Source organism: Zonotrichia albicollis, chromosome 22 (assembly GCF_047830755.1).
Source record: "Zonotrichia albicollis isolate bZonAlb1 chromosome 22, bZonAlb1.hap1, whole genome shotgun sequence".
Taxonomy (NCBI): domain Eukaryota; kingdom Metazoa; phylum Chordata; class Aves; order Passeriformes; family Passerellidae; genus Zonotrichia; species Zonotrichia albicollis.
Window position 1 is genome coordinate 359253 of NC_133840.1, and position 26217 is coordinate 385469.

The following is a 26217-nucleotide window of genomic DNA, read 5'->3' on the forward strand; positions in this document are numbered from 1 at the left end:
GTCCCGTGCTGGGGAGCCAAGCAGCCCCATCCCACGGGCCAGGGCTCAGCAGGGCCCACAGCACTGGGCAGCGTCAGGGCATCCCCACTCAGACCCCTCTGAGCAAGCAGCCACGTCTCTCTTACTTGTTGTGTGTCTCCTTCGGTAAAAGGCAGCTTGGTGGAGACATGAAACATTATCTCCCTGTCCCTGAACACCGTGTACACAGACTCCACTCCCGTCTGCCCATGGCTGACATCCAGGCCTCCTCGAAAACTGGAGATCAAGGGAAAGGCGGAGAGAAGCTCAGAGATGTTAATTGAAAGCTTCACAGGGAGCACCAGCGGCTGTCAGGGGACAGGCTGATGAACAGCCCAGCTCATTTATCTTTATCTAGCAGCGAGCAAATGGGAAAGAACAAACCGTGCGTCATGTGCTGCAACCAGCCATCGCTGTCACCAGCCTGAAATACAGGGTGCACACAAGGCAGGGCTGGTCAGCAGGGCTGACCCCAGCCATGGGCACGAGCCGTGGCCTCCCCATCCCTCAGCAGCAGCGGGGGTCTCTCCTGCACGGTGGGACTGCCCGGAGGCACCCGTGGCTGAGCCGCGACACCCGGCACAGCACATTGCCACAGACTGCCTTCCATTTATGGCTGAATATAGCCAGATTTTATCACAACCTCAAAGCTGCAGGAAAAGAAATTTTTCTCTCTTGGCAGCTCCAATTTTTTTTTAACTCCCCCAGCCTTGAAAAACAAGCCAAAACTATATTTGCTTCTGCTCCGCACATCCCGCTCAAGAGCAAGATGACTTCTGTTCTCACACATAGATATTTTTACATATGACATGGTCTCTTGTTAATGTATTTGTAAAATCATCCTTTTTATTTAACTTACCCTTTGAAGTCCTGGAGAGTTATGGTGTCTCCCAGAAAACTTAAGAAGTTCTTGAAGGCAGTGCTCTCTTCATTATTGCCAAAGAGCTCCTCCTCTTGTGTCTACAAAACACAGGGTGTATTGTGCTGACAGCCCCAATTTCCCTGCCTGTCCCATCCCCTGCCACCTCCAGCTCCACCCACGGGGTCCCTGGGGTCTGACCAGCTCCTTGTTCCCTGGTGTCCTGCACAGCCACAGGCTGCTCCCCACCTCTGCTCCCCGGCTGGCACCACCACATTGCCCACCAGCACCATCCACGGGCTGCACAGCCCGCTCAGCACCAGCACAGCCCAGGGCAAAGCTGCTGAGAGCCTCCTCTGAGCCCCAGCAGGGCCTTGGGACAATGTCCAGGAAATACCAAACCAGAAGTGAATCCTCTGTTGAAAAATCCCTAATCATCTCCTGCTTGCTGTATTTCAAAACAATGAGACCCTAATTACAGCCTTGCATGAGTCACTCAATCCAACCCAAAATGCAATATGTAGAGTGCCTGTCAGAGTAATTCTCAGTGAGTTCTGAGGCTGAGTTCTGCACTCCCCATCCAGAGTCTCCCTGCTAATGACAGCACTTTGAGCAAGCGCCTCTCTTCAGAGCCCACAGTCCCTCCAGACAAATGTAGCTGTTTAGCTGTCTAAACATATATCTGATTAAAATACCAAGCCTGCTAAAATCCATTTTCACATCCGCTTTTCCCTACAGCAGCTTGTGGGCTGATTTCCATACTGAGACTTTTCAGTCATATAATTTTTTAATGAGTGGGGAAAACATCCGAGCAATGAGAAACACAGTCAGTGAGGACAGCCAGTGCCACAAGGTGCTGCACGTGGCAGAATCAAGGTCAGAGTTGAGCCTGTGCTCCTGAAACGTGGATCTCTGGGATCACTGGGACATGCTCCATGAAAGGAGCATGGGGACAACTCACCTGCCTGAACTTCTGATAGATCACACCAAACTTGAATGTGTTGTTGACCTCATGCTCATCATAGGACACTATCATCTGGGATGCCTGCAGGAAAGGAAAATGCCAATAGTTTCATCTGGTGGTTCAAAATGTGATGGCCAAAAGATCCATGGAGAGGGGTGAGGAAAGCCCACCAGAGCTGCAGCAGGGTACAACAACAGCTGGGCAGCATCAGTGGAGGGGAAGGGGAAAAGAAGCCAAATTCCCACATAATTAGGCTAAAAGTTTTCAACAGTGGCCCAGGGTGGGGTTCTCAGTGTCCCTGCAGAACACACAACCAGCTTGGGCAAGTTAGCTCACCTTGGGGTAGAGAACCGGGTTAAACTTCAGCCCAGAGGCATCGTCACAGAAGGCCTGTGGGCAAGGGGAAAGAGCAGTCAGTGCCAGGTCCTGGGCCAAAACTTCAGCCATCAATGTCTTACAAAGAAGCCAAATACAGTCTCCAATAGCAGGAGCCCCCCACTTCACATCCACCATTGGGATCCCCAACTGAGGATGCAGCAAGCCAGGTCCCAGGTCCCTCCGTGTCAAAGGAGAGCCCCTTGCTCTCTTGCAGGAAAACAACAGCACCACCCAAGTGCCCCGTGACCTGAGAGCCCAGGCACTGCTGCCCAACACTGCCCAGCACTGCCTGGCACAGGCTTTGCTGCATGAGTTCCAGCCAAGCCAGAAAATTCACCTTTGCAATCTGGGGAATACTCGGGAGTTTGCTGAATCCTGCCAATGGGATTCTTTCATGAAGTGTCTTCACTTTAGACCTGGCAAAGAAACAACGAGCACACAGATGTCAGAGTGCCTACAGCAAAGCAGCACCAGCTGTTGGGAAACACAGTTGTGCTACATTTGTTGGGCCTGGTTAGTGAACAAAGGCTTGATTTGTCTTCTCATCTCTTAAAATATTCATAGTTTGAGGGAAATGACACAATGGCTCAGACGTGCTGGGTCCTGTCAGCTTATGGAGGGATGGTGAGAGAAGTGACTGGTGTTATCCCAGGGAGGATTAAACCCCAGAGGTTTATGTTCAGTTCCAGCAGGTTTAGTGACAGATCAAAGTCTCATGTTCATTATCAGGTTTAGGCAGTCCCAGCACAGAAACACAGGGATGCTGCCACTGCCTCCCATCCCACCCAGACCCCTCCACATGCTGCCAGTCCAGCCCAAGCACCTGCTGTGGAAACAGAACCAGGGACTCACAAAAGAGAGAATATTTTGTTAAACAAAGTTTTTTTTTTTCTGTACCTGAGTATAACCCTTAAATATTCTGTGCCATCTGTCTCCTCGCATTTAACAGAAAGGATCAGATTTCCAAGGCTGCTGGCTGTACAGTAGAAATTTAAATGATCCTAAAAATAGAAAACAGCATGTTAGCAGCCGGGAAGCAACTCGCCGGTGGCAAGGACAGTGCCTGGCCACTCACCTGCCACCCCACAGCCTCCCACCACCCACCCTGCACCCCTTGCCAGGAGCAGGGCTGTGAGCAGGAGGGCAGGGGCTGCCCTACAGGCCCCCGTGTCTGGCTGAGCCCCAGGGGCAGGAGGCTCAGAGCCAACACCCCCATTGGTGTCACAGGAGACCTGTGCCTGTGGGGCTGGGGCACAGCCACACGTGTGGCCATCACTGCCATGCTGGGAACCCACCACTGCTCCATTCCCTGCAAGGAGGGAAATTGTAAAACTCGCCCATTTTGCTCTCAACTGGAGAGTTTTCTTAGCCAAAGGGTTGAGCCCGTGGGGTGGAGGAACCCACCTTCCCCAGGAAATGCTTGCGGTAGGCTCTGGCCTCTCCCTTGCACTCCAGCTTGTAGCCATAGGTGCTGGGGCTGAGGTTTTCCTCCTCCTCCTCGCAAATGCTGCTGTCAGATGAGGTGGGCGTGCCAAGGTTTTCTGGGTCTTCTATCCAGTACCCCCCAAACTGGGGCAGGATGATCAGTGGGTATGGGCTGCCCTTCTCCAGGATCTGCAGAGACATGCGCCACGAGGGCTCAGGCAGGATCGGGGTGTGGATGTGGGATGCAGAGCTCACTGCTCCATGTTTTGCCCCTCTCCTGCAGCAGACCCCAGCCCTGGAGGGGCAAGTCCAGTCCCTCTCTGAAACCTCTTCTCTGTGACAGAAGAGGGCCCATGCTACTGAGGAAAAGCCAAAAGCCACAAAGGTAGGGAGGAGGAACATGCTTTATGTAGCTCCTCTCAGAAACAGAATCCCACCAATTCCTCTGCCATCAGCAGTTTTGGAAAGGCATTCACCAGAAGGTGTTCAGGGGGTTCAGGGCACTCACCTCATCGATGCTGGGGTACGGGATGTAGTCTTCCTGGAAAAAGGAACCAAAACATCCTCCATGACCATCTGCTCCCCCGTCTGTCCCTTAAAACCCCAGCCCTGCCCACCCAAGCCAGGGAAGGCCTCCAGCACCTGCTGGTCCCTTGCAGGAAGGCACCAATGCAAGCTAAGCCCTGCCTAAAGGGAGTTCCTCCACTGGTGCAACTTCCAGTGCAGTGGCCAACCCCAACCCTTTTGCACAGCTGGGAGCTGACATGCACTGGGCTGGGCATAAAGCTGGATTAGGGATTTACAGGCACCATGCTCCCATCTCTGCAATTCAATCAGTGCCTTGTTTTTAGATAACATCCAAATCCTTCCCAGCCCTTTGAGTGACTGTCTTTGACAATCACAATAAACCTCCGAGATGGGGGGGACACTTGAAGAGATGCCCCCAGGAAACAAAAATCAACCAACCTTGTGTTTTTGGCTTCCAGACCTCTGTTCTTCCAGTTTTGGTGCCTGTTTGGAACAAAATGAATGCATTTTAGATGCTTTGACCCACACAGGGGGTCAGTCCACCAACATGAGGGTATTTTGCTACATGGAGATCACTCCAATCCAAGTGGCTGGAAGGGGAGGTCTGTTCCTGGGACAGGCCCTCTGCCCTCGGGGCCTGTGCTGGGGCAAACATCCCGAGTTTCTGGCATGCACACTGCTGCTCACCTGCATTTTTTCCAGCATTTCGAAGAATTCTGCCGACTGAAAAGAAAAGAAGGAAATCGACTGTTCGAGAAAAGCAGACACAAAGCAAGCCAGTCCAAGCCACATGACAGCAGGGACACTGGACCCCCAATCTGAGCACTTTTCCTGCTCCCTGAGTGTGACCAGGAAGCTGGGATTCCCATGCAGCCCCACCTGGAGCTCAGCATCATTGCTGCAGCTGCCCTTGCCAGAAGACCTCGACCCCCAAAAATGCCAAGCTTTGAGCACGTTTGATCAGGGGCCTTAAATCATCTATTTTCTTAATCACAGCAGCACTGGTGAAGCTGCTGCCTGTGGTGCTGGGCTGCCCAGCGCAGGGTTAATCCCGCTTGCCACAGGAACCGAAGAGATTACTGAGCTGCTCCCGTTGGAATCCCCGCTGGGCTGCCCGGCTCGGGAGTGCGGGGCAGGAGCCGCGCACAGGGCGAGCGGCCCCGCACCGTGGGTGACACGGAGGGGCTCGGGGACAGGAGCCCACCAGGGCGGGCTCAGCCCACCACGGCCCCTCCGGAGAGCTGCGCGGCCCCCGCTGACGGCTCAGCCGCGCTCGGCCTCGGGACCTGCCGGCAACCCTGCTCCGATGTACCTGAGCTCCCAGCGGGGCCGTCCGGGAGCTGCTCGGGGTCGCGCCTCCCGCACCGCTCCGCACCGCAGCAGCCGGACCGGCCGGACAGTCCCGATCCCCCTCCCAGCTCTCGCTGCCGCCAGGTACACACGAACAAAGCACCCAGCCAAGCTGCGGCTGTGAACGCGGCTCTCCCCTAAGCCCCTAAGTGGCTTTTCTGGAGGCGGCCGCCCCCACGCCGTCCCTTGGCTCTGCCCTCCTTTCACCGGGCCGGGAGCGGCAGATCCCCCAGGGAAACGCGGCATCAGCAGCCCCCATCCCAGCGGCGGCCAGAAACGGCTCGCGGGAGGGACACGCGTGATTTGGGGCCAAAAAAAGGGGTCATGGTAACAAGGGGAAAGGCAAGGGAGATGATTTTCAGTGAGACCTTAGAATAGACTAATTTCTCAAAAGACAAAAAAAATAAAGGAAAAAACAGAGGAGAGGATGAAGAAATGAAAATCAAAGGAAAAGTCTCAGAGACATTTTTTCCTTTAATATCTGTGGTGAGCAAAGGTCGGATATAGAGCACGAGCAGTCTGTGGCTGCCAGCACAGGTGGGGCAGCTGTGCCTCGGACACCACCCTGGCTGTTTCCATCTTTAGACCATGCCCCTCCTCACCTAACACACCTGAGGGAGTCAAAAAGAAAAACCCCAGGCTCAGACAGCTCTGTACCCACAGCAGAATACTCTTTGAAAAGTCTTCCTTAGTTTGAGCTTGGTTTGGATTCTGTTTATCTCCAGGTACAAATGTTCCAGGGTAGTTTCAGGTCCTGCTCTACCAGTAACCAGAGCCAAGACCTGACCTCACGGTGGCACCAGACCCAGGTGCTACAGTGAGCCCCACAGAAAATGCCACACCTACTGAGCAAAGCCTGCAGCTCCCCAGAGAGCTGTGCACACCTAGAGCCAGCTTTGCTGGGCCACAGAGGGAAGGACGGAAAGAAAACCCTGCACCAGGCAGGAGAAGAGTGGAGGGCGGCAGAGCTGGGCACCCCTGCCCAGCACTCTCCCACAGATGTCGCAGCCCTGGAAGAAATCTGTTACCTTCCTGAACAGAAGAAATCCATTACCATCGCTCCCCGCCTGCATCAGCCGCACAGCCCGAGCTCCTCACGGGCACCCAGCAAAGCCGCAGCCCGGCCATCCCGCCCAGCCCCGCCTCCCCTCGGGGACAGTTCCTCAAGTCAGAGGCGCAGCCGGACAGCCGGATTGTTATTCCAAAGGGTGGCAGAGCCCGGAACAGGCTGGGCGGGAGGCAGGTGCGGTTTGCGGGGACAGGTGGGGTTTGCTGGGACAGACAGGTGGGGTTTGGAGGGACAGGCAGGTGGGGTTTGCTGGGACAGGCAGGTGGGGTTTGGAGGGACAGGCGGGTGGGGTTTGCGGGGACAGGCGGGGACAGGCGGGTGGGACAGGCACAGCTCAGGATGCCCGGCCCCGCGGAGGGCACAGCGCCTGCCCATGCGGGCACAGAGCGACCGGCAAGGGGCTGGGAGGGTCAACGGGAGGGAATCTCACTGGGAATCACACAGAGCCACCCAGCACGGGGCTGGGAGGGTCAATGGGAGGGAAACACACTGGGAATCACACAGAGCCACCCAGCACGGGGCTGGGAGGGTCGCTGGCAGGGAAGCAGCCCCGGGACCCAGCGCCCCGCCTGGCAGGCGCCGCTCGCGGCGGCGGAACGGGAGCGTCGGTGCGGGACGGGCCGCAGCACGGCCGCCGCCGCGGGGGGAGAGGGACGGAGCCGGAACAGGCTGCCGGCCGGATTGCAAACACCGCCTACTGCTGCTCCTGCGGGAACAGCCCTGCTCCCTGCAGCCGCTGCGTTGGCAGCTCCGCTCGCCGCCGGCCCGGCGCTCCGAACCCGGCCCCGCACTCTCACCTTCATGGTCGGGGGCGCCGTCAGCGGGGGGGACAGCGGCCGCTCCGGGACGGCCACATCCGTGCTGTTCAGCAGCTCCTGCTTCCTGGAAAACCAAACACAGGCAGGTCAGCTCCCCCCGCCCCAGCCAGCGCACCAGGCAGGAGATAAGGGTTATCTCCCTTGGCAAAGCCGTGGTGTGCAGCTGCCTGTACAGTAATATCTGGAATCTGAGAAAAAACCCAGCAGACAGTGTGAGGAGGTGATAAAAGTCATCAGAAGAGCCTGGGTCCAGGGTGGGCTGCGAGTCCCCAGGTGTGGTGCTGGTGGTGCAGGGACAGCAGGGCTGTTCCTATGACAGGAGCCAGCCATCCCCACGGCTTCCCTCCCCACCTGGGCAGGACCTGCGGCTGAGCAGCCCTGTGGCAGCAAAGGAGGCTCAGGGACACCCAGGGACACCCCAGCACGGCTTTGGAGGGACCCAGCTGAGGGCCCCAACACAGCACCTGGCACCCGATTTGGAAGTACCAAGAGCATCATGAAAATGCAAGACCCCAGGAAAGCAGAAAGCAGCCCCCGTGCCACGGAGCTGTCAAGACAGCCCCCCAAAAGTCCCCTAAGCTTTGGGAAAGTACAGCCTCAGCCCTCCCCAGAACAAGATTCCCATCCCTGTCGCCTGGCGGTTCCCGGGCAGGCAGCCACGCCATCACACAGCGGCACTGCCAGATGCTCCTCCGGGAGTCAGAAAATCTGAGATTTAATTTAGTTTCCTCTCGTCCCTGCCAGGTTAGTCCTGCAGAAACCGGGCCAAAATGTCCAACTGTTTATCTCTCGGTAACGAGGTTTGGTTCCCATGGCAGCGCGCCCCGGGATGCTCCGCGCGGCGCCGGCACCGATCCCGCCGGGCTCTCCGGCACAGCTCCTGCTGCAGGGGCACCCCCTGAAACACCTGCCCTCCCCACGGCCCAGCACCCCGGGCTGCCCTCCCAGGCCCCGGGACTTGTGACAGCGGGTGACAACCGCCTGCTGGTCACGGGTGCCTGCAGCCCCTCCTCGGCAGCCACAGAGGGGCTGGGGGATGAGCTGGGCAGGCAGCAGGGATGCTGGGGAGGCAGAGTGGGACCAGCAGCACCATCCCACTCACAGCCAGGGGAGTCATGGCCCCACCAGGGCTGTGCCAGCAACACGGGCTTGGCCAGAGGCACTGGGGGCAATACCCACTGCACTGTGCCCAAATGTGAATCCAGACCAAGAACTGGTGTTTCACATTACATTAAATCAAAGTAAATATTCTTTCTCTGTTTTTCATATCAGAGCAAGTTAAATTTACATTATTACACCTCATTTGAGCTCCTGGTATCTTCCAGTTTTTCAGTGCAAGAAATTAACTGAAGCAATGTGGGGCAATAGCAGAATTCCCATCCTGCCCACCCATACTGTTTATCAAGCTCCTTCCCTCTCTGCTCTCCACAACCTCACCCTGTCTCTGCTGCTGAAAAATGCCGAGGATGACAGATTTTCCTTGTTTGCTCTTTGACTTTCTAGGACACTAAAGCACAGCCTGATCTGGAGCAAACTACTCATCCTCTGCTCTCCTTGCTTTGAACCCTGAGCTCTGCCTGATTGCACTCAGCTGCACAGTGGCCTCAAAGGCATAAAACAGATACGACTTTGAAAAGATTAAAGTTACAGGGATGCGCACAAATAATTTGATTTGATCTGGGATTTGTAGTGGGTTGCCATAGCATCATATTCTAAGTATTATAAAATCACCCAACTTAACAACATGTTCCTCTGTCACATGCTGGCTGCTTCTTTGGGGCCAAACTGCTGGAACTGCTCCTGCAGTTCCGGGAGAGCAAAACAAGCCCATCCCCAACGACTGCTTGGAACGGGCCTCTGCGCTGAGAATCTGTTATGGTAAAGTCCAACCACAGACGCCGATGATTCAGCCCGCCATCAGCGCTGGGGTCAAGGGCCGGCGCCCGTTTCCCAAACTGATTGCCCTCGGGGGATGGTAAATGAACCGGGGGAAGATTAGCACGCCTTTGTCAGTGCACTGGGGCTCACAGCAGCCCCGCTCAGTGACCCGGTCCCCAGCTGGCACTGAGGACGCCTCTCTGCACAGCCTGAAGCACAGCAGAGGTGGCAGGTGCCCACCCCAGCGAGGATGGGCACTGGGGGCAGCTCCCCTCGCCTCTCCCTGGCACCACAGGAGATGCACAGCCAAAGGGCACAGCGCTGTGTGCTCTCCCTAAGGGGGCACCTGGCAGCTGCCAGGGGGCTCTGCCCGCCCCTGATGCCCCCGTGTCCACCCTGGCCAGGCCCACGGCCGGGCACCAGCGCACAGGATGGGCCAGAGCATCCTCCAGAGCCGGCGGCCGGACACCAGCCTCTCCAGAAGGAAACGTGGGCATCACTTCTGTAATTATTTCTTTGTTTTTCTCATTAGGCAAATTAAGGGAGAAGGAAAAAGAGAGAATTAGAATCCTGCATTCTTAGTAAATCTAATTAAGGAAATACCTTAATGCGGTTATGCAGGGCCGACTGCAGGGTTTCTGAACAGAGTCTGAGATCACCCCAGCCATGCCAGCCCCCAGGACTGTGCTGGGGACCTGTTGTCAGCTCTAGGGAGGCAAAGCCCACCTGCCAAGGGCTGCTCTCCTGGCTTCTTCCAGAGGGAGAAAATGGGGATTTCCCCCCCTTTTTGGGGGGAAACCACGGACACTGGTGAGTTCCCAGCACAGCAAGAGCAGGTGAGGTCTTGCTCTTGAAAGCATCCCTGAGCACAGTCCTAAAGCCCCTTCAAATTAATATCCTGTATTTGGTAAACCCCATTGACATACTGAAATTCTGATTAAAAATTCCTGCTCAGCACAGACCAAGGCTGCCTGGACCCCTGGCGTGTTCCCATCCAGACCCTGACTCAGGGTGCACACTTCTCTCATGCTCTCTCAAGCCGAAGCCTAATGAAAAACCCCCAGTGCCTGTCACCTCCTCATTGTGTCCATCTGATTTGTTTCCCAGACAGGCTCTAAATCAACACAGTACCTTTAGATGAATCCCAGGTGGGGAGGGGAGATGCCAGCATCTTACCTGACATGTGAAATGCTCCTCATGTGGTTGGCTCTACTCTGTCAGGATGTGCAAACGGGATGGGAGCAGCCCAGGTTACCCGTATGCTTGTGCTTAATTCCACAGATCAAACCTGGCCTAAGGAGGTACCAAATTCCTGCAGCAACAAGTCCTGCCTGTCAGACGCCTCATCCTTGAGAAGGTCAGCAATGACTCTCCTGTAAATTAACAGCCTCTATTTTTGGACTCATAATTTTTTATCCTTGATGGGCATCACCTTGCCAGCTGCTTCCTTTTTAGTTTATTTTGTATTGCATGCCTGATTTCCTAAGTTTCCAGAGGGGATGTGCTTCTCTATCACTTTCCATCCTGCCCCTAGCCAGGCTCAGCCCTGCCCACAGCGGGCAGTGGGGCACAGGCTGCTCGTCCCCCTCTGGGGGCTGCTCTCATGCCCCACACAGCTGGGACTGACCCCTGGCTCCCGGGACACGAGCACCTGCTGACACACCAGGCGGAGCAGCACGGCCAGGGGCCCTCGCCAGCTGCTCGCAAATTGCACAAGAACAAAAAAAAAAAAAAACAACCAAAACCTGTGGGTTTTTTGCATCACAGACAAGGGCACCTTGCTGTGAGTTTACACCTGGAAATCTGCAGTGAGTGCCTGAATGAAGAACCTTGCCCTGACTTTGAGCAGCTCTCCACCCAATCCCAGGATGCCAGGCAGGCAAGATCTCGCTGCATCATCACTCATCCCACGGAGGACATCAGCAGAGGACATGCACTGCTGCAGGCTCCCACTGATGTCAGACAGTTGTGGGGCTCCAGAATCCCCCCCAGACATGGGGTGCACCCCAAGCACTCAGTGCTGCAGGGCTGCAGGACCCTTGGGCAGAGCCCCTGCCATGCAACATCTTCCCTAGAAACTGATTTACCTTGTTATGTCCTGGCTCAGCTTAGCCCTATTCAGCAGCGTTGCCTTCTCACATCAAAGCCTGAGAGTCAGCAAAAAAAAAGTGCAGCATTTTCTCATCTACATTTCTTGCAATAAATTACATCTTTGCAAACTGCCAGCCCGCACCTGCACACACGCAGTGTCCCCAGCACTCTGTCCTCAGCCCTGCTCAGAGAAAGGTGACATTTAACTGCCACTGGGGTTGGCTTTAATTGCCCCTCCAAACAGCAAATAAACTTTGTTGAACAGTTCAGGGCACTGTGTGCCTGAGCAGGCAGGATCCCAGCTGCGTGCCCGGCCAGGGGGGCCATGCTGCAGCACACATTGCCCCTCCTGCTGGGCAGGGGGGCCAGCAAGGGGCCGGCTCCTGCTTTGCCTGCACCTCTACAGACACTGGAATCTGCCCAGCTGGCCAAGGGCTTCCCACTGGGCCAGGCCAGTGCGGCTCGAAATGCAAGTAATGGTGAAAAGAAGTTTTTATCTTTTACAAAATGTGCTGCCTACTCTGCCTTGCAGGAACAGAGAAAGTGGCAATTTCCTGCAGATCTGGGTAAATCAGCCAAGGCACTTGCAGACATTTTCAGACCAGAAGGCTCGTCTGATCCTATTCCTGCCAAACCCGAGCCAGGAACCTCAGGCAGCCGTTTCTGAGCTGATTCAATAATTTGCAAATTGCAGAGAGCAGCTCCCAGAAACCTGTGTCTCCAAACGCCACGGCACTGCTGCCAAAGGGCTGTGAGAGGAGAATGCCCCTCACCAGGGCACCCACCCACCAGCTCTGCCCTGTCAGAGGACAGCCACCACAGCATCACCTCACTTGCATGTGGGACAGTTGGGAAAACTCATTTAGATATAAATACAGTTCCAAATCCCAGGCTCTCAGAGGAAAGGAGGAGCCCACAGCAGCAGCCACCCCCCAGACCTCCCTGCTCCTCCCCTCCAGCTCAGGTGTGCAGGGGAGGCACAGGTGAGCAGAGTGCAGGTGGAGGGGCAGGTGAGCATCACCAGCTCTGCCAGGGGAGCCTGGTGTGCTGCGCTGCACTTTGCTGGGCTGCTGACAAGGAGGGACATGGGCCACCACAGACTCTGCAGCTGCCACTGATCCTGCCAGGCTTGCATATGGCTCATGGAAAGCAAAATTCAATTGCAAATGCAGAACAAAGACTGAATGTAGGAGGGAAAAAAGCAAATAGGAGCAGGTGGAGGAACAGAGTCCCTTTTGACGATGCCGCTAGCAGTCCCTTCCTTTTCCTGCAGATTATGTCACTTTGATGGCCCTGGCAGCTTGCATAAGATGAAACAACTACCGTAAAGCACTGCTTGGATTCTTGCAATCGCTCCCATGGAGGCTCCTCAGTCCATGGCAGACAGAAAAAACCTCCTCAGGGTCTTTTTCTCCCCCTGAGAAATCTGTGTGACTCTTGTTGCACTCAGTAAACCCTGCAGCAAGAGGCGCCCTGAGACGCTTTGTGCAGAACATGATGCTGGGAGAAAAAAATAAAAAGGAAAACCAGGCTCAGACATCACGGGGCAGATTCCAGTGCAAGTTCAGAGCCAGGTTTTTTCTAAGCACACCAGTGTCATCTTGAGCTCATTCATAAAAACCTGGTACCTGGGGGAAAGACAACTCTTAGGCAAAGTCTTCTTTGTGTCACCAATAAAGCACTCCCTGCCCTTGAGGCAAGTGCAGGATTGGCCAGTGAGGTTCACTGAATACAACATCCAGAGGATCATTTGGGTCCCCCCAGTGTCACTCTGCACTTGCACAGTCCCCACACATGTAAAGGCAGGAGAGACCCCAGCCAGCCAGTCCCTCCCTACACACCAGCTGGTAGCTGGAGCCCATGGCCCAAGGGCAGAGCTATGGCCAGAACGGGCCTGGGCTAAACAGGACAAAACCCCAGGGGCAACAGCAGGGCAGGAACAGTCAAGCCCAGCAGGAGCCCCAGCACAGTCCCCACACCTTCATTCCAGCCCAGTACAGGGGACCCAGCCATGGCTCAGCTCAGGTGAGCAGACATTGCTGCTGCTCGTTCAGGATCTGCAGGCTGGCTTTTCCCAACTGTTCTGCTTCGATGATCTACCTAATAGCCCAGCAAGGGAGACAAAGATACCTCAAACCAGCAAGTGACACAGGAACTCCCCAGGAACGCCAATGCTCAGTCTTTGGTGCATCACTGACATCCTGCTCTCCATGGCACCAGCTGTCCAAGGCAAAGTCCCAATGCCAGCAGCACTGAAAAATGGGGTACAAGCCCTGCAATCCACAACTGATGGCAGTCAAAAAGCTTCATCCTCAGTCACCTCACTCTGATTTTTCATGCTTATAGATTAGGGAGTGAGGGAATATTTTACAATAACGATTGCAAATAATCATTTCTTCACTCATTTTAGTTTGGTACAAAATCACGAATTGAACCAAGAAAAAGAAACAAAAAAACCCTCAGCCTGCAGCAGGGCCCATGTTGCTTCCACCCTGAAACAGAGGTACAGACACTGCGAGGTTCGGGTGCATATTTCTGACTGTTTTTAACGCCAAAGTTGCCAGAGCAGCAGAGTCCAGGAGGAGAAAGCTCCCTGCCCGGGCAGCCCGCACGGATCAGCGCGGGGTCAGTCTGCGAGGCCAGCAGCGGCTCCGTGCGGAGCGGGGGCAGCGGCGCCCGCGGAGCGCTGCGAGCAGGCCATTTCCTACGGCACAAAGTTGGACACCAAGTCCAGCCCGTGGCTCGGCAATGAAAGATGAAACCGTGTGTCAGCTGTTCCCGCCGCAGACAAAGCTGCGGAGCCGAGTCACGGCAGAGCCGCCCGGAGCCCCCCGAGCACGGCGCTGCTCCCGTCGGTGCGGCGGCAGCGGGGGCTCACCTGCCCGGTGCGGGCGCGGCACACACGCACTGACCGAGCGGGGCCGGAGCGCGGCTCCCGGCGCCCTCACACGGCGAGCGGGTCACGGTTACCGGCCCCTGCTCCCCGGCACCGCTCCGGCGCACGGCGCGCACCGCCAGCGGGTCACGGTTACCCGGGCGTCCGTTTCCAGCTCCCGGTACCGCCGCCGGCACCCCGCCCGGTAATTCCCTCCGCCGCCGGCCCCGCGTCCCCCGCAGCCCCCGGCTGTGCCCGGCCCACGGTACCGAGCGCGGCCCGCGGCGTCACCTTCTCTCGCTGCTCTGCCGGGAGCGGTGCAGGAGCCCGATCAGCACCACGGCCGCCCGCACCCCCGCGCGCCGGGACCGCGTCCTGCCGCCCGCCCGGGACATCGCCGCTGCCGCCGCCGCCGCCACCGAGCGCCGGCACCGGCGGGGGCGGCGGCGCGTCCACGGCCGCGACCGCCCCCGCCCCGCGCCGCCCCGCGCGCGCCCCGCGCCGCCGGTAACGAGCGCGGGGCCGGCACCGGAGCCCCGCGGGAGCCGCTGCGCAATGGCGGCAGCTCTGCCCCCTCCCCGCGGACCCCCCGACACCCCGCGCCGGGCCGGGCCGCGGGCGGGCGGGGCTCGGAGCGCGTCACGGGCCCGGGGAGCGGACGGTCGGCGGCGCAGCCCGGGCACCCCGGTACCGAGGCTCTCCCGGCTGCCGCAGCCCGGGCTCCTCAAGGGGCGCAGCGCCAGCGCAGCCCCTTCAGCCCCCTCAGAGGGAGGACTCGCTCCTGCCCCACAAACGGGTCCTCACCGCAGCAAACCCCGCAGGAGCTCCCGGCTGGTCCCAGCCCGGCCCTGCCGTCCGTCCCTCTGCCATGGAGCATCCCTTCCCCCCTGCGGCACCGGGACAGCACGGGGCCTCCAGCCTGTCCCTCACACCGGGAGCTGACACACAGCTCCCTCCAGGAAATGGTTTCTTTTTTTTATTAAGTAAACTGTAAATTATCTACTTCTCACTTCAGCACCTTTCCCTGGAAGTCCTCGTTGCCATGGTGATAAAACACCCAGGTCCCTCGGCCCCCCTTATCTCACCTCTCTCCTCTGCCGGTTCAATCTTCACAAGAATTAGACACAGGACAAGCTACAGCTCTTTGAGCTACTTCCCAGCCTAAGAGATGGAGCACCATCCCCACTGCCAGCAGGTGTGGGATCATTCAAGACAACATCCAGGTGCAGGATCATTCATGAGAGCACCCGCCCAGCCCAGGACAGGACACGGGCACCTGCCCAAACCTGCTGGCTCTCCGTACCCCTGCAGCCATTAGGAACAGTCAAACAATCCTCCTGCAGCCAGTCCAGCCCACTGCCCTGGGTGGGTGCACCCAGCCTGGCCTCAGAGCAGGGAGGGCAGGAGCTCCCTGGCAGTGGCCCTGGGGCAGGGTGCAGGTGCAGGGCCCCTGGGGCAGCTCCAAGTGCCACAGCCAGCTCAGGGTTTGGGGGGACCCTGCCACAAACAGCAATCTGTTGGGGGGCACACACAGGCTGCAGGCAAGCACATCCACCATCCATTCGAGCAGGACCTGAGCAACTCCCAGGGAAGGATGGCCAGAAAGGCCCCCTGCTCCCCATGCACAGAGCAGGAGCTGCCTGGAAACCCCCAGCTGGAGCAGTCAATCATTAACAATGCATGGGGCTCCCCTGGCAAAGCCTGTAATAAATGTGTTTGCTCAGGAGAAACAGCTTGCAGGGGCCACAGAGCACATCTGGCAGGGAACAGCCGCTCCTGCTGCCTCAGCCCGCCTGTCACACTCCTGCTTCACCCACCGCCCTGCCTGTCACCCTCCTGCCTACCACCCTTAAGGAGATAACACAACCTCAGCTCTGGCCTTCTCTATCTAAATGCTTCAGCAGAATCTCTAATCAGATGGATTCCCTAAATGCCACCATAACAAAACCCCTATCATTGCTGTAATCTCTTTCTGTATCCTACTGTAAGCCAGATAAAAGCAGGTGTGATGTTATTTCTGTTAGCACACCACATGAATTCACCCCAGATGAACCACACAGCATTTCAGTGTCACCACAGCACCCATCCCGACCTACACCGTGCACATGGAGCACTCCAGAGAGCCAAGACCCAAACTGAAACCCAGGATCAGTATTTCTGTGTTTCACCAGATCTCGAGGTCCCTGGGGAGAGAGGCAGCAGCAATTCCAGCAGACAAGTGTTGAGGTACCCACTTCCCCACAGGAAAAAGTCCAACTCATTCTCCAAAAATTCCAAAATGCATTTCTGTCTCCTCAGAACAACATCAGATGATGCCAAACTCTGAGTGCTGGTGAGAATACATAAGTTGGTAAGAGGAATGAATCTTGCTAAACCCGGGTGCTACCTGTACTGCCAAGCCTTTCAATAAAGTCTCTGATGGATCAACAGATGTCTTCCTGCAGAAAATACCTGTCTGCTTTCCTCCAAGCTGAAGCTATCAGTCTGACAAATTCCTCAGGCACAGAAAAAAAAAAAAAATTAGATCCTATTTCTGTGCCAAATTACACCAATTCTCAAATTCATTTCCAATTAATGGAGGGGGAGGGGGTTAATTTTAAATCTTTTAGCTCTCACATTAAACAGGCAGATTCGAATTTCATTGAGTCTCCCTCTCTGGAGACATTTTCCACATCTCTCCTCCCCTTTTCCAGACAAGCTAAGTATTAATCTCCTCTTGGTTTATGCTGAAGTGGCTTTGTATTGATTTTTAAAGATGTTCAATTCTGTCCTATTTGGAAATAGACAAACACTGAGCAGAAACTCAGATTTCCTCTCCACCCAAACAGGGCCCAGCCCACAGTGGATAATGGCATCTGGCCTCACTGCAGCTGACTTGTCATTTATAGAAGACAATAGATAGTGAGGGCTGGGGTGGGCTGGGGGCTATGGGCTCACACAGGGAAAGGAACCAGGACCTCCTGCCCCACAGGACATCACCTCTGGCTGAGCCAGGCCCTGCAGAGCCTGCCCTGTATTTCTTGGGTTCTGCCACCGGGGAGCTGCTCCAGGGTGGACAGGGCAGGATGACAGGGACGCCTAGGCAGGCACACAGGGTGGCAGGGCTGGTGCAGCTGAAAGCTCCTGCCCTGCCTGTCCTCCCCATGCCCCACCCTCTCCACTCCATCCAGCCTCCTGTTCCTGCAGTGATGCCACCAAGCATCCATCACCTTCCTGACTGTTTGCCACAGGAACGCCCTGTCAGGGCCAGCACCCCCAGCAGCTCTCCAGATGTCCCAAAGGACACCTCCTAAGGGAGAACGCTGCAGATCAAGACATTCCAAATCTCCATCCTTCCTTTAAAACAGCAGTACCACCCTGTCAGTGACTAAATTACCTCCAGGGTAAGCAGTTGCCCCTGTTTTTTGAAGGAATATATATCCCTTGAAAAATGCCCTGGCACTTTAGCTCCAGACAAAGCAGTTTGGCAGTGAGCTAGGAAGCCTGAGGGGCTGGAGGAGCACAGGACAGGTCAGGACAATTACACACGGTGATTAACTCATCACCTGGCATCCGTCTGGACACTGCTGGGAGAGAAGGACAAGAAAACGCCAGGCTGGGACAAGACTAAGCCTTTACTCCTAGGAGTACAGGATCTGCCATGAATAAATGACACTATCAATGTTATTATGAAGCCATTAATTTATGTCATAACTTTGGCTTTTGTACAGCTGCTGCTGTGAGATGAAGCCCCCCATAGGTGAGCAGCCCACCAGTCTGCCTCAGGCACCTGCAGAGGAGCCAGCCCCCTGCTCACACCTGAGCCCAGCTCCAGTGACTCAGGGCTTCTCTGGCCAGAGCTGTGGCACTGCCTCATCAGACAGTGCAGGACACGTCCCTGTCACCCTCCGTGCCTCCTTGGGCAGGGGATATTTCTGGTTACCTCGCTCACGAGGGACAGTGCCAGAAATACTCGAGCTATGCCAGGCATTTGCCACAGCCGGGCTGGAGGCACGGCCAGCCCAGCCTGCCTGAGCTCAGGGGCTGAGGGGAGCCCAGAGACCTGCCCAGGCCCTTCCCCACCACCCTGGCACTCGCCCAGAGCCCCTCTGGGCACTGCCTCCCACCAGAGCACAGCACCTGCCCTGCCCAGGTGGGAGGGCTGAGATGGGGCAGCTGCACCAGCTCCGAGGACTGGCAGCCAGGGAGGAGCAAAAGGAGACAATGCAACACAGCCCAAACCCCAGAAATAGAAACTGCTTCCCTGCAAAGGAGCAGTCACATCCCGATTTCCCTGGCATGGCAGAAATGGATTTGGAAGCTTGCAAACGAGGGAGAAAGCGATTATAGTGTTTCAATTGGTGCTGCAGGAGGAGGATAAGAGGGCATCCACTTTTACAGAAGTATCACAAGAAATAGAGCTTTAGATTACATTACATCCAGCCCCAAGTAATCTGATTAGAAATTTATTTTATGGCTTCAGTTAGAAAGACATGAAGGCAATCCCAGGAAAGCACAGAGCCAGCTCTTCCATGCAGGCAGTGAGAGACAGAGCACAGTGAGCCCATCTCCCCAGAAATGGTGTGAGACGGGTGTGACACGCCACAGCCACCCTGACACCACGTCAGTTCTGAGACTGGATGGTGTGCCAAGGCATGGGGCAGCCCCAGCTCCCACCCCACACGTTGGCAAGGCCCCCCAGCACAGCAGTCGGTCCCTGTGCCCAGCACTGTGGCTCCTGTACAGAGGAGTAGAGCTCAAGTGCAAGAAAGGAGAAATTTACCCCTGAGCTCAAGGAGGACCACGCAGGGATGGGCTGGGCCTGTCCAGAGCCCATCCCTGTGACAAGTGCACTCCACATCGACCTTCTGCCTGGGCTGTGGCCAAGCCGGGCCCAGGAGTGCCCATCTCCCCAGCACAATTTCCAGCCCTGCCAGGCAATAGGCAGAAAGAGTGGTCAAAGCCACAACAAAAGAACAAACATGAAAGAACTCTCACTGCAGAAAGCAGCTGAGGCCAGGTGGGTCTTGTCCCCCTCCCCTGGGCAGAGGGGATGCTGAGGAGCACAGCTAAGGAAGGTGCTGGGAGCAGCCCCTGCTCGAGGGCACAGAGCCTCCAGAGCAGCCAGTGAAGGCTCCTGGCTGCAGGTGTGCAGGGGACACTGAGCACCGTGTGTGACAGACACACTCAAACAGCTCCAGAGGGGGTAAGACCTGAGCCATAGCCAAGAACTTTAGGAAAGCCACGAAAGAGCAGTGACCCAAGAGCAATCAGTGACAGGAGCCTGGAACACTGACCATGCCATCAACACATCAATGCACGAGTGGGTGGTTTTCCAAGACTCATTTATCAAGGAACAAAGCAAGCTGTGGGTACAAGGAGTCTCTTATACACCTCTCCCATCCATTGTGTGCCACTGGCTATGAACCAAACACTATTCTGTAACTGAGACAACCCAAGTGAGTCACCTTTGGGTTCTTCCTGCCCAACAGCCTGGCTGTGTGGTGGCAACTGGGGGCAGCATCAGCCACAGCACAGCAGACACAGAATGAGGTAGTCATGGCCATGACAGCAGCACAATTACATGGAAATTGTATTCCTGATAATTTGGGGTATTTCTCCCTGTGAACACAGGCCTCCTGAAGAGATGAGCTCCAAGATTTCAGCATCCAATTAAATTAGATCAAATCAGCAGAGGAAATTAGTCTCTACAGCATGAGCAGATCCTCTGAATTTTACTAGTAAATCAGTGAGCTAAATGTCAGCATTGATCATTAACATCACTATTACAGCCAGATTTGGAGGCACAGCCATAACATGTGCCACTCGCCCAATGCTTCCAGCGCCCCCAGCACCCTGCTCAGCCCCAGCCCTGCCCGTGCAGAGCAAAGACCATCCCTGGAGCCTTTGTGCCAACCAGTCACCACTGGAATCCTGCTGGGAAGCTCAGGATTAGGCCCGAACTTTAACCTCAACGGAGCTGTGCCCTTCCCGAGGGTGCTGCAAGGGATGTGGGAGGAGGAGGTGGGCAGGGAGGGGGGCAGGGGGGGTCCCAGTGCCACAGGGGGGGCAGCAGCAGCAGCAGCACCTGGGCCCCAGCCACGCTTCTGGAGATGACACCATCTCAATTACCTGCCTCCCTCACACACCTTGTTTGATGTGAAAGCATTAAAAGACATATAATTTGCGGAGCTAAAACACAGGTATTATCTCTGACACATCCGTACTACAGGGAACGTTCTGAAGTCAATCAAATCCAGGGGTTTCTGCTGCTCTACAGATTTTTCCTTGCCTCTTGCTCCAAATAAGAAAAGATGGAAAATGAAGCAGTTTTTAGCTGCAGACCCACCATCTTCCTCTTCAAATCACCTCACACTGTGTAACTTTATCAATGATCGGGAGCAGGAGACCCAGATCAGCTTGTCAGGGCTTTAGAAAGCAGACTCTGCATTCCAAACTGGAAAGTATTAACAGTATATTGTTGTAGCAGAAAGGAGCTGCCATGGTCCCTGGTGTGACACCAGTAACATTTGAGAGGAACGAGACAGGACAGCGCCTGAAAGGACTGACCTTTGAGACTTCACAGAGACCCAGAATACAGCTCTGACCTATTCAAGTACCTGTCAAGCCTCTACATGTCTGTTCTGGGTGGGAGCCTGAGATGAGCCACGTTTCCACAATGGGCTTTGGAAGATGTGAGTTCCTTGGGTACGGTATGGGTCACGGAGAGCACCACAAGCCCCACTGGAACTAGAACAGGCCAGATGGAGAGGGCCATTCCAGAGCAGGAGAGTGGCACGGGAGCGTTGCTGGGTGCCATGGCCGCCCATCCCTGCCGGGCTGGCTGGAGCCAGGCCCTGCCAACTGGCAGGAAAAGCGACAGCCGGCAGGAGCGTACAGTAATTAACAAAATTATCATCAGGAACAAACCACGGGCTTTGGCAGAATGCCTGCACTGCCACGCCGGCACTGCCTACCCTGCTCTGGGCTCCTTGGCCCGGCAGACGTGGGGCTGCTCACGGTCCCCAAATCACACCCACCCTGTCCAGGGCCGAGGGGAGCCCAGTGGGGACATGGCCTGGGCCAAGGGGAGGCCAGTGGGGACATGGCCAGGGCTGAGGGGAGGCCAGTGGGGACATGGCCTGGGCTAAGGGGAGGCCAGTGGGGACATGGCCTGGGCCAAGGGGAGGCCAGTGGGGACATGGCCAGGGCTAAGGGGAGGCCAGTGGGGACATGGCCAGGGCCAAGGGGAGGCCAGTGGGGACATGGCCAGGGCTGAGGGGAGGCCGCTGGGAGCATGGCCAGGGCTGAGGGGAGGCTAGCAAGCACCCCAAGTAGGGCAGAGCCCCTGCAGACCCTGCCTGGGTGATCTCAGTGACTCTGCAGACAGAGACCAAAGCCAGGGCAGATGGGGCTCAATCACCACAGCCATCATGGCTCCCTCCACCCATCAGGACAATATTTGTTCTCTGAAGGTGGCTGCTCTCCCAGCAACCGCCCTCCGGCTGCAAACAGCTCCCAGCCTGACAGGCTATAAATATGGCAGGAGGAGAAACCAGCACAGTTTATTAGTTCTGAGACAGAGCTAAAAATAGACCCATGTGGGGCTGCTCAGTCCTCTGGGCAGATGTAATTGTGGATAATCTAGCTTTAAATATGGGAAGGCTGTCTGACAGCAACAACAACATTTCAGCATATGGACGGGGCGGCACTCACCGCTGCGCCACCTCCAACGTCACTGCCACATCCCAGCCCACCTCCCTGCTCCCTGCCTGGGCTTTCTGCAGGAACAAACCCTCACATAAACCCAATGTCTACACCAGGCCACTAGGAGGAACGCATAGAGTCAAGTACCCAGGGAGAGCATCAGTGGAGCTGTGCCAGTACCCATTCCCCCGGCCTGGAATTTCATACAGCTAAGGCTTACCAGATTAAATGGCTGAAACACTGCAAGTCCTCAGAGCTGACAGCACCTTCCTCCTCCTGTGAAAGCTTCCTCTGTCCCAGGCAGGCTGTGAGACGTGCTGGGAGGATGCAGTGTGGGCGCAGGGCTGGGAGTGGGCAGGCAGCCAGGGCGATAACTGCCCTTCCACGAAGAGGGAAGCACTCCCGCCTGCCTGCCACAGATAGCAGCGAGACGTTGGGACTGGCTGGATTTTGTAAATCTCCCACCAGTCCTCGGGCTGACGGGGAAGGACAGACCATGGCCCTGCCACCGTCCTGGCAGGCAGCTCGAGCAGCTGATGGTGAGCAGGGCTGGTAGCAGCCCCCAGCCGTGGCAGCAGCAGAGGCCTGTCACCATCCCTGGGCACACACCTGCAGTTCCCTGGCACTGCTTCATCCCAGCAGGAACCCAGCCACAGACCTGCTGCCAACACAAGGACTCATTTTGCCTGGCGTGCCATGCCCAGCCATGGCTCCCCTGCACTCTGCTGGTGCACAGCTAACACCCATCCAGCACTGACCCATGGGGACAGACAGCCCAGCCTCATTCTGCCCTCCAGCTCAGCACGGGCTTTAACTGAGTTTAAAGTGTTGTGCAAGTCCAGAGCCTTCCTTGCACCCTGGCCCTGTACACTCAGTCCCTCTCCAGGCACTGGCAGGAGGGGGGCACTGCCAGGCTCCAGAACCGGGATAGCCATGCAGCGCATGTTGTGGGGGCTCATTGCTGGGGCTGGCACTGGGCTGGCTCCACGCCCATCAGCAATGGCGAGGAGCAGTTCCACAGACACGGAGATGGGAAACCTCCCTGCGTGCTGCAGCTGGCTGCTTGCAGTAGTTCTGACAGCATTGCCTTTGCATGTGCTTCTCCGGTTAAATATAATTGCAAAACATACATTTACATGCAATTATCCATTTATGAAGTGCTAATAAGTCAAAGGAATTTACTTAGATGCAATCTGCTTGCCAGACCTTGTCCTCACAGGACCCAAGCTCAAACCTCCAAGATCAGTGCAATAGTCAGGGCAGCCAGCTCCAAGATGCTAAATCATTCCCACATCTTCCCATTAACTCAGCTCCAGCCCATCAAATATTAACGAACCTCAAGCCTGGACACAGCTCTTTTTACGAAGGTCGAGTAAATCTTTCATCTCTTCCCACCTTCATCCTCCTGCTGCCATCAGCAGAGGAGCATCACATGCTCTTTCATGTGAGTTCTGACTGCACACACACTGGCTCCCAGTAATTGCTGTGCATGGCTCCTCCGTTCCACAGAGACATGATTATTTTGGTGCTATTTTTGCTTTATAAGGCTGAAAGAAGAGGTGACTCTGCCTGAAGGGGGGGCTTTTTTACTGGTCTTTCTGTTTAATGCTCTGTGGTTTCTCAGTGCACCCCATCAATAGCAATGAGCAAATAACCAGAGCACAAAGCTGAGGAGGTGTCAGCAGGGGAAGGGCTGGTGAGCCCCCATGGGACATCACCCTGCCACTGTTCCACACAGGAGGAGGAAGGGCCCCACGAGTCCCCATCCCACTTTTCCACCTCCAGCATCCCCAATCCAAGGATTTTACAGGGCCAAGGGGGCTCGAGGGTCTCTGCCTGCTTTCTTGGGGACTCCTGCACTTGCTGGGCTGCTGTGAGAGGCAAGCAAACCCACCTGGCTGGCTCACCTGGCAGAACTGCTCTTTGACATGCAAGGATCCTTTGCAGGCTGATGTTTCCCTCCAGGGTGACCTTCCCATCAGGGAAGCAGCTTAGCTGCCACCTGGCTCAGGTCTTCCCTTCCTGGCAGCACAACCTGACCTCAAACACCCCATGTGTGACCAGGACTGCTTGGAGCTGTGACCTCGGGAGCCTGGAGACACTTCCAGCTCCCTACAGAGACTTCACGTGGCACAAGAAAGCACCAACACCAAGCCAAGGCTGGGGAGCTGCTTCTGGACAGATTCCCCTTTTGCCAGCCCAGGGGATTCAGCAGCTCCAAGTGCTTTCCCCTGAAGTGGGTAAGGAATAACAAAATGTAACAGAAAAGTAGGGATCACAACGGAATTGGTCCAAACCAAATCCAGGGTCTGCAAATGCCAAATCCCATTTACTGCCCAAGTGTCTCAGTCTCCGTCCCACAGCCCCAGTCCCAGCAGCTCTCAACAGCCCCAGCAGCCGAGCAGAGCAGCACCAGTGCCTGCTGCCACCCCTGGGGACGTGCACCCCCAAACACAGTCAGCAGAGTATCCCCAAGCCTCCCCCAGACCAGAGCTCCGGGGCGCTCACAGAGCCCAGCTGTGCGGAGTGCCCGAGCCCTGTACAACGCCTTCCCCGCCCTCCTGCAGCCCTGGCGCCTTTGCTGCCACCAGCGGGGTCAGCTGGCGCTGCCAGGGCTCCCCATCGCCTCTCCCGACGCTGCTCCCGCTCCCCGGTCCCTCAGACACATCCCCGGTTACCATAGGAACCAAGGGAACCCGAACCGAGGAAGCGAACGGAGAGGCGGGCGGAGGGAGAGCCGCTGTGATGCCCCAGCGCCACCTGCGTGGGTGAGTTTACCCCGACTGTGTGCGGGCAGTCGGTCCCGTGGGGCACAGGCAGGGCTCGCCCCGCATCCCTCACCCTCCCGCCCCGGCCGGGTGCCCCGGGCCGGGCTCGCTGCCTCAGCTGCTCCAGGGCATGCGGAAAGCAGCTCCGATTTTCGGTAATAACTTATACAGGGGAAGAAAACTTCCCATGCTTGGTGCCTCTGTGCCACGGGTTAAACCAGGACATTCCGACAGAGGCTGCAGAAATAACAAGAGGGCGCTAAACCCCGAAAAGTTTGGGTTTACAATATTTTTATAATTTTAAAAGCTTTTACAAATATGAAACGTGGCTCTGGCTGAGCACCAATTACGGAACCACTTAATGAAGCAGCCTACCCACAGACCAGAAGCACCAGGGGCTGTGGGAAGCATTCTCTGCAAGCAGCAGTGGATGTTCATCAAAAGCTCCAAGGAAACTCCCTCCTCTGGCCAGGGCGGGAAAGGCGGAGATAGAGACAAGCGCGGCGCCAACCCTCGCCCTGCCCAGGCCGGAGCATGGCAGCGTGCCCACAGCACTGGCACAGCATTCCAGCCTGCCTGGCACGGCGGAGACAGGAGGGTACAGGGGGCTCTGCTGCAGAACTGCTGCAGCAGCCCTGAAAGAAATCAGGGCACGGTGCACAGCAGAGTGCAAAGAGCAGCTCAGTCCTTCTCAGCTTCACGGAAAAAGGAGTCTGCAGAGAATTCCCTGCCCTCCCCAAAGTGGAAAGCACTGATTTAAACTTCTCATTAGTTCAGCACAACCTGAGCAATGAGCGTAGCGCCAGCGATTCTGCTGTGCCATTTACAACGGGCACTGGGCTCGCTCAGGCAGCAGCTCCCCCAGGCTTTCCGGATACTTTTCCATTAATGAATAATTTGCACAATGATTATAGAGGGAAACCGCATGAGCCATCACCCTGTGCACTGCCTGGAGCCCAGGGGAGGCTTGGCCAGAGCATTTCTGCATCAGCACAGGGTGCAGCTGACAGCACTGGAGCTGCACGTGTGCTCACAAGGGGGAACACCAGCCTGGGGTTCCAGGCATCCAGGAATCCAGAATCCAGGAGAGGGGAGGATGCATTACACTGGGAGGGAAGGGATCAGTACCCAGGATGTGCAGCCAGGAGAACAAAGCTGGTGGGAACAGGAGGCAGGTCCCAGACAGCCACGAGTGCTGGGGGAGCAGAGAGCATCGGTGCCACCACTCCCAGACCTTCTCCACCTTCTCTTCCCCATCAGCTGAGGGCGTTCCTCAGCAGGGATGGTGACCTCACACGGGTCACTCCATCACAGCACAGCACCTGGCCCAGTACCACCTTGCCAGAGCTGCACAGCCCACACCACCCACCAGTGTCCAGCAAGTGGCAAATCCACGATGGACCCACCAAGCAACATTGCCAGTCCACAGACCCTCCTGGACCCCAGCAGCATCTCCACCCCCTCCACAGCAGTGCCCAGAGCCCCTCAGCAGCACAGGAGAGGAGCTGGG

General features: G+C 56.4%; 1 protein-coding gene across 16 annotated transcripts in view; it reads right to left on the reverse strand.

The window, feature by feature from the left end:
• Nucleotides 1–26217, reverse strand: part of RAP1GAP2 (RAP1 GTPase activating protein 2) — a 54516-nt gene that overhangs the window by 11892 nt on the left and 16407 nt on the right. For 7 of the 16 annotated variants that reach the window (XM_074556719.1, XM_074556715.1, XM_074556723.1 and 4 more), the window contains 11 exons: nucleotides 7389–7473; nucleotides 4860–4895; nucleotides 4611–4655; nucleotides 4153–4185; nucleotides 3624–3833; nucleotides 3117–3220; nucleotides 2557–2635; nucleotides 2178–2231; nucleotides 1839–1922; nucleotides 878–978; nucleotides 126–255 (listed from right to left, as the gene is read on the reverse strand). In XM_074556719.1, the coding sequence (XP_074412820.1) occupies nucleotides 126–255; nucleotides 878–978; nucleotides 1839–1922; nucleotides 2178–2231; nucleotides 2557–2635; nucleotides 3117–3220; nucleotides 3624–3833; nucleotides 4153–4185; nucleotides 4611–4655; nucleotides 4860–4895; nucleotides 7389–7473 (961 nt within the window). Of the gene's footprint in view, nucleotides 1–125; nucleotides 256–877; nucleotides 979–1838; nucleotides 1923–2177; nucleotides 2232–2556; nucleotides 2636–3116; nucleotides 3221–3623; nucleotides 3834–4152; nucleotides 4186–4610; nucleotides 4656–4859; nucleotides 4896–7388; nucleotides 7474–13508; nucleotides 13551–14544; nucleotides 14732–22159; nucleotides 22453–24515; nucleotides 24544–26217 lie in introns of those variants that run through there. The other 9 variants (XM_074556724.1, XM_074556716.1, XM_074556710.1 and 6 more) reach the window with 7 other exon arrangements.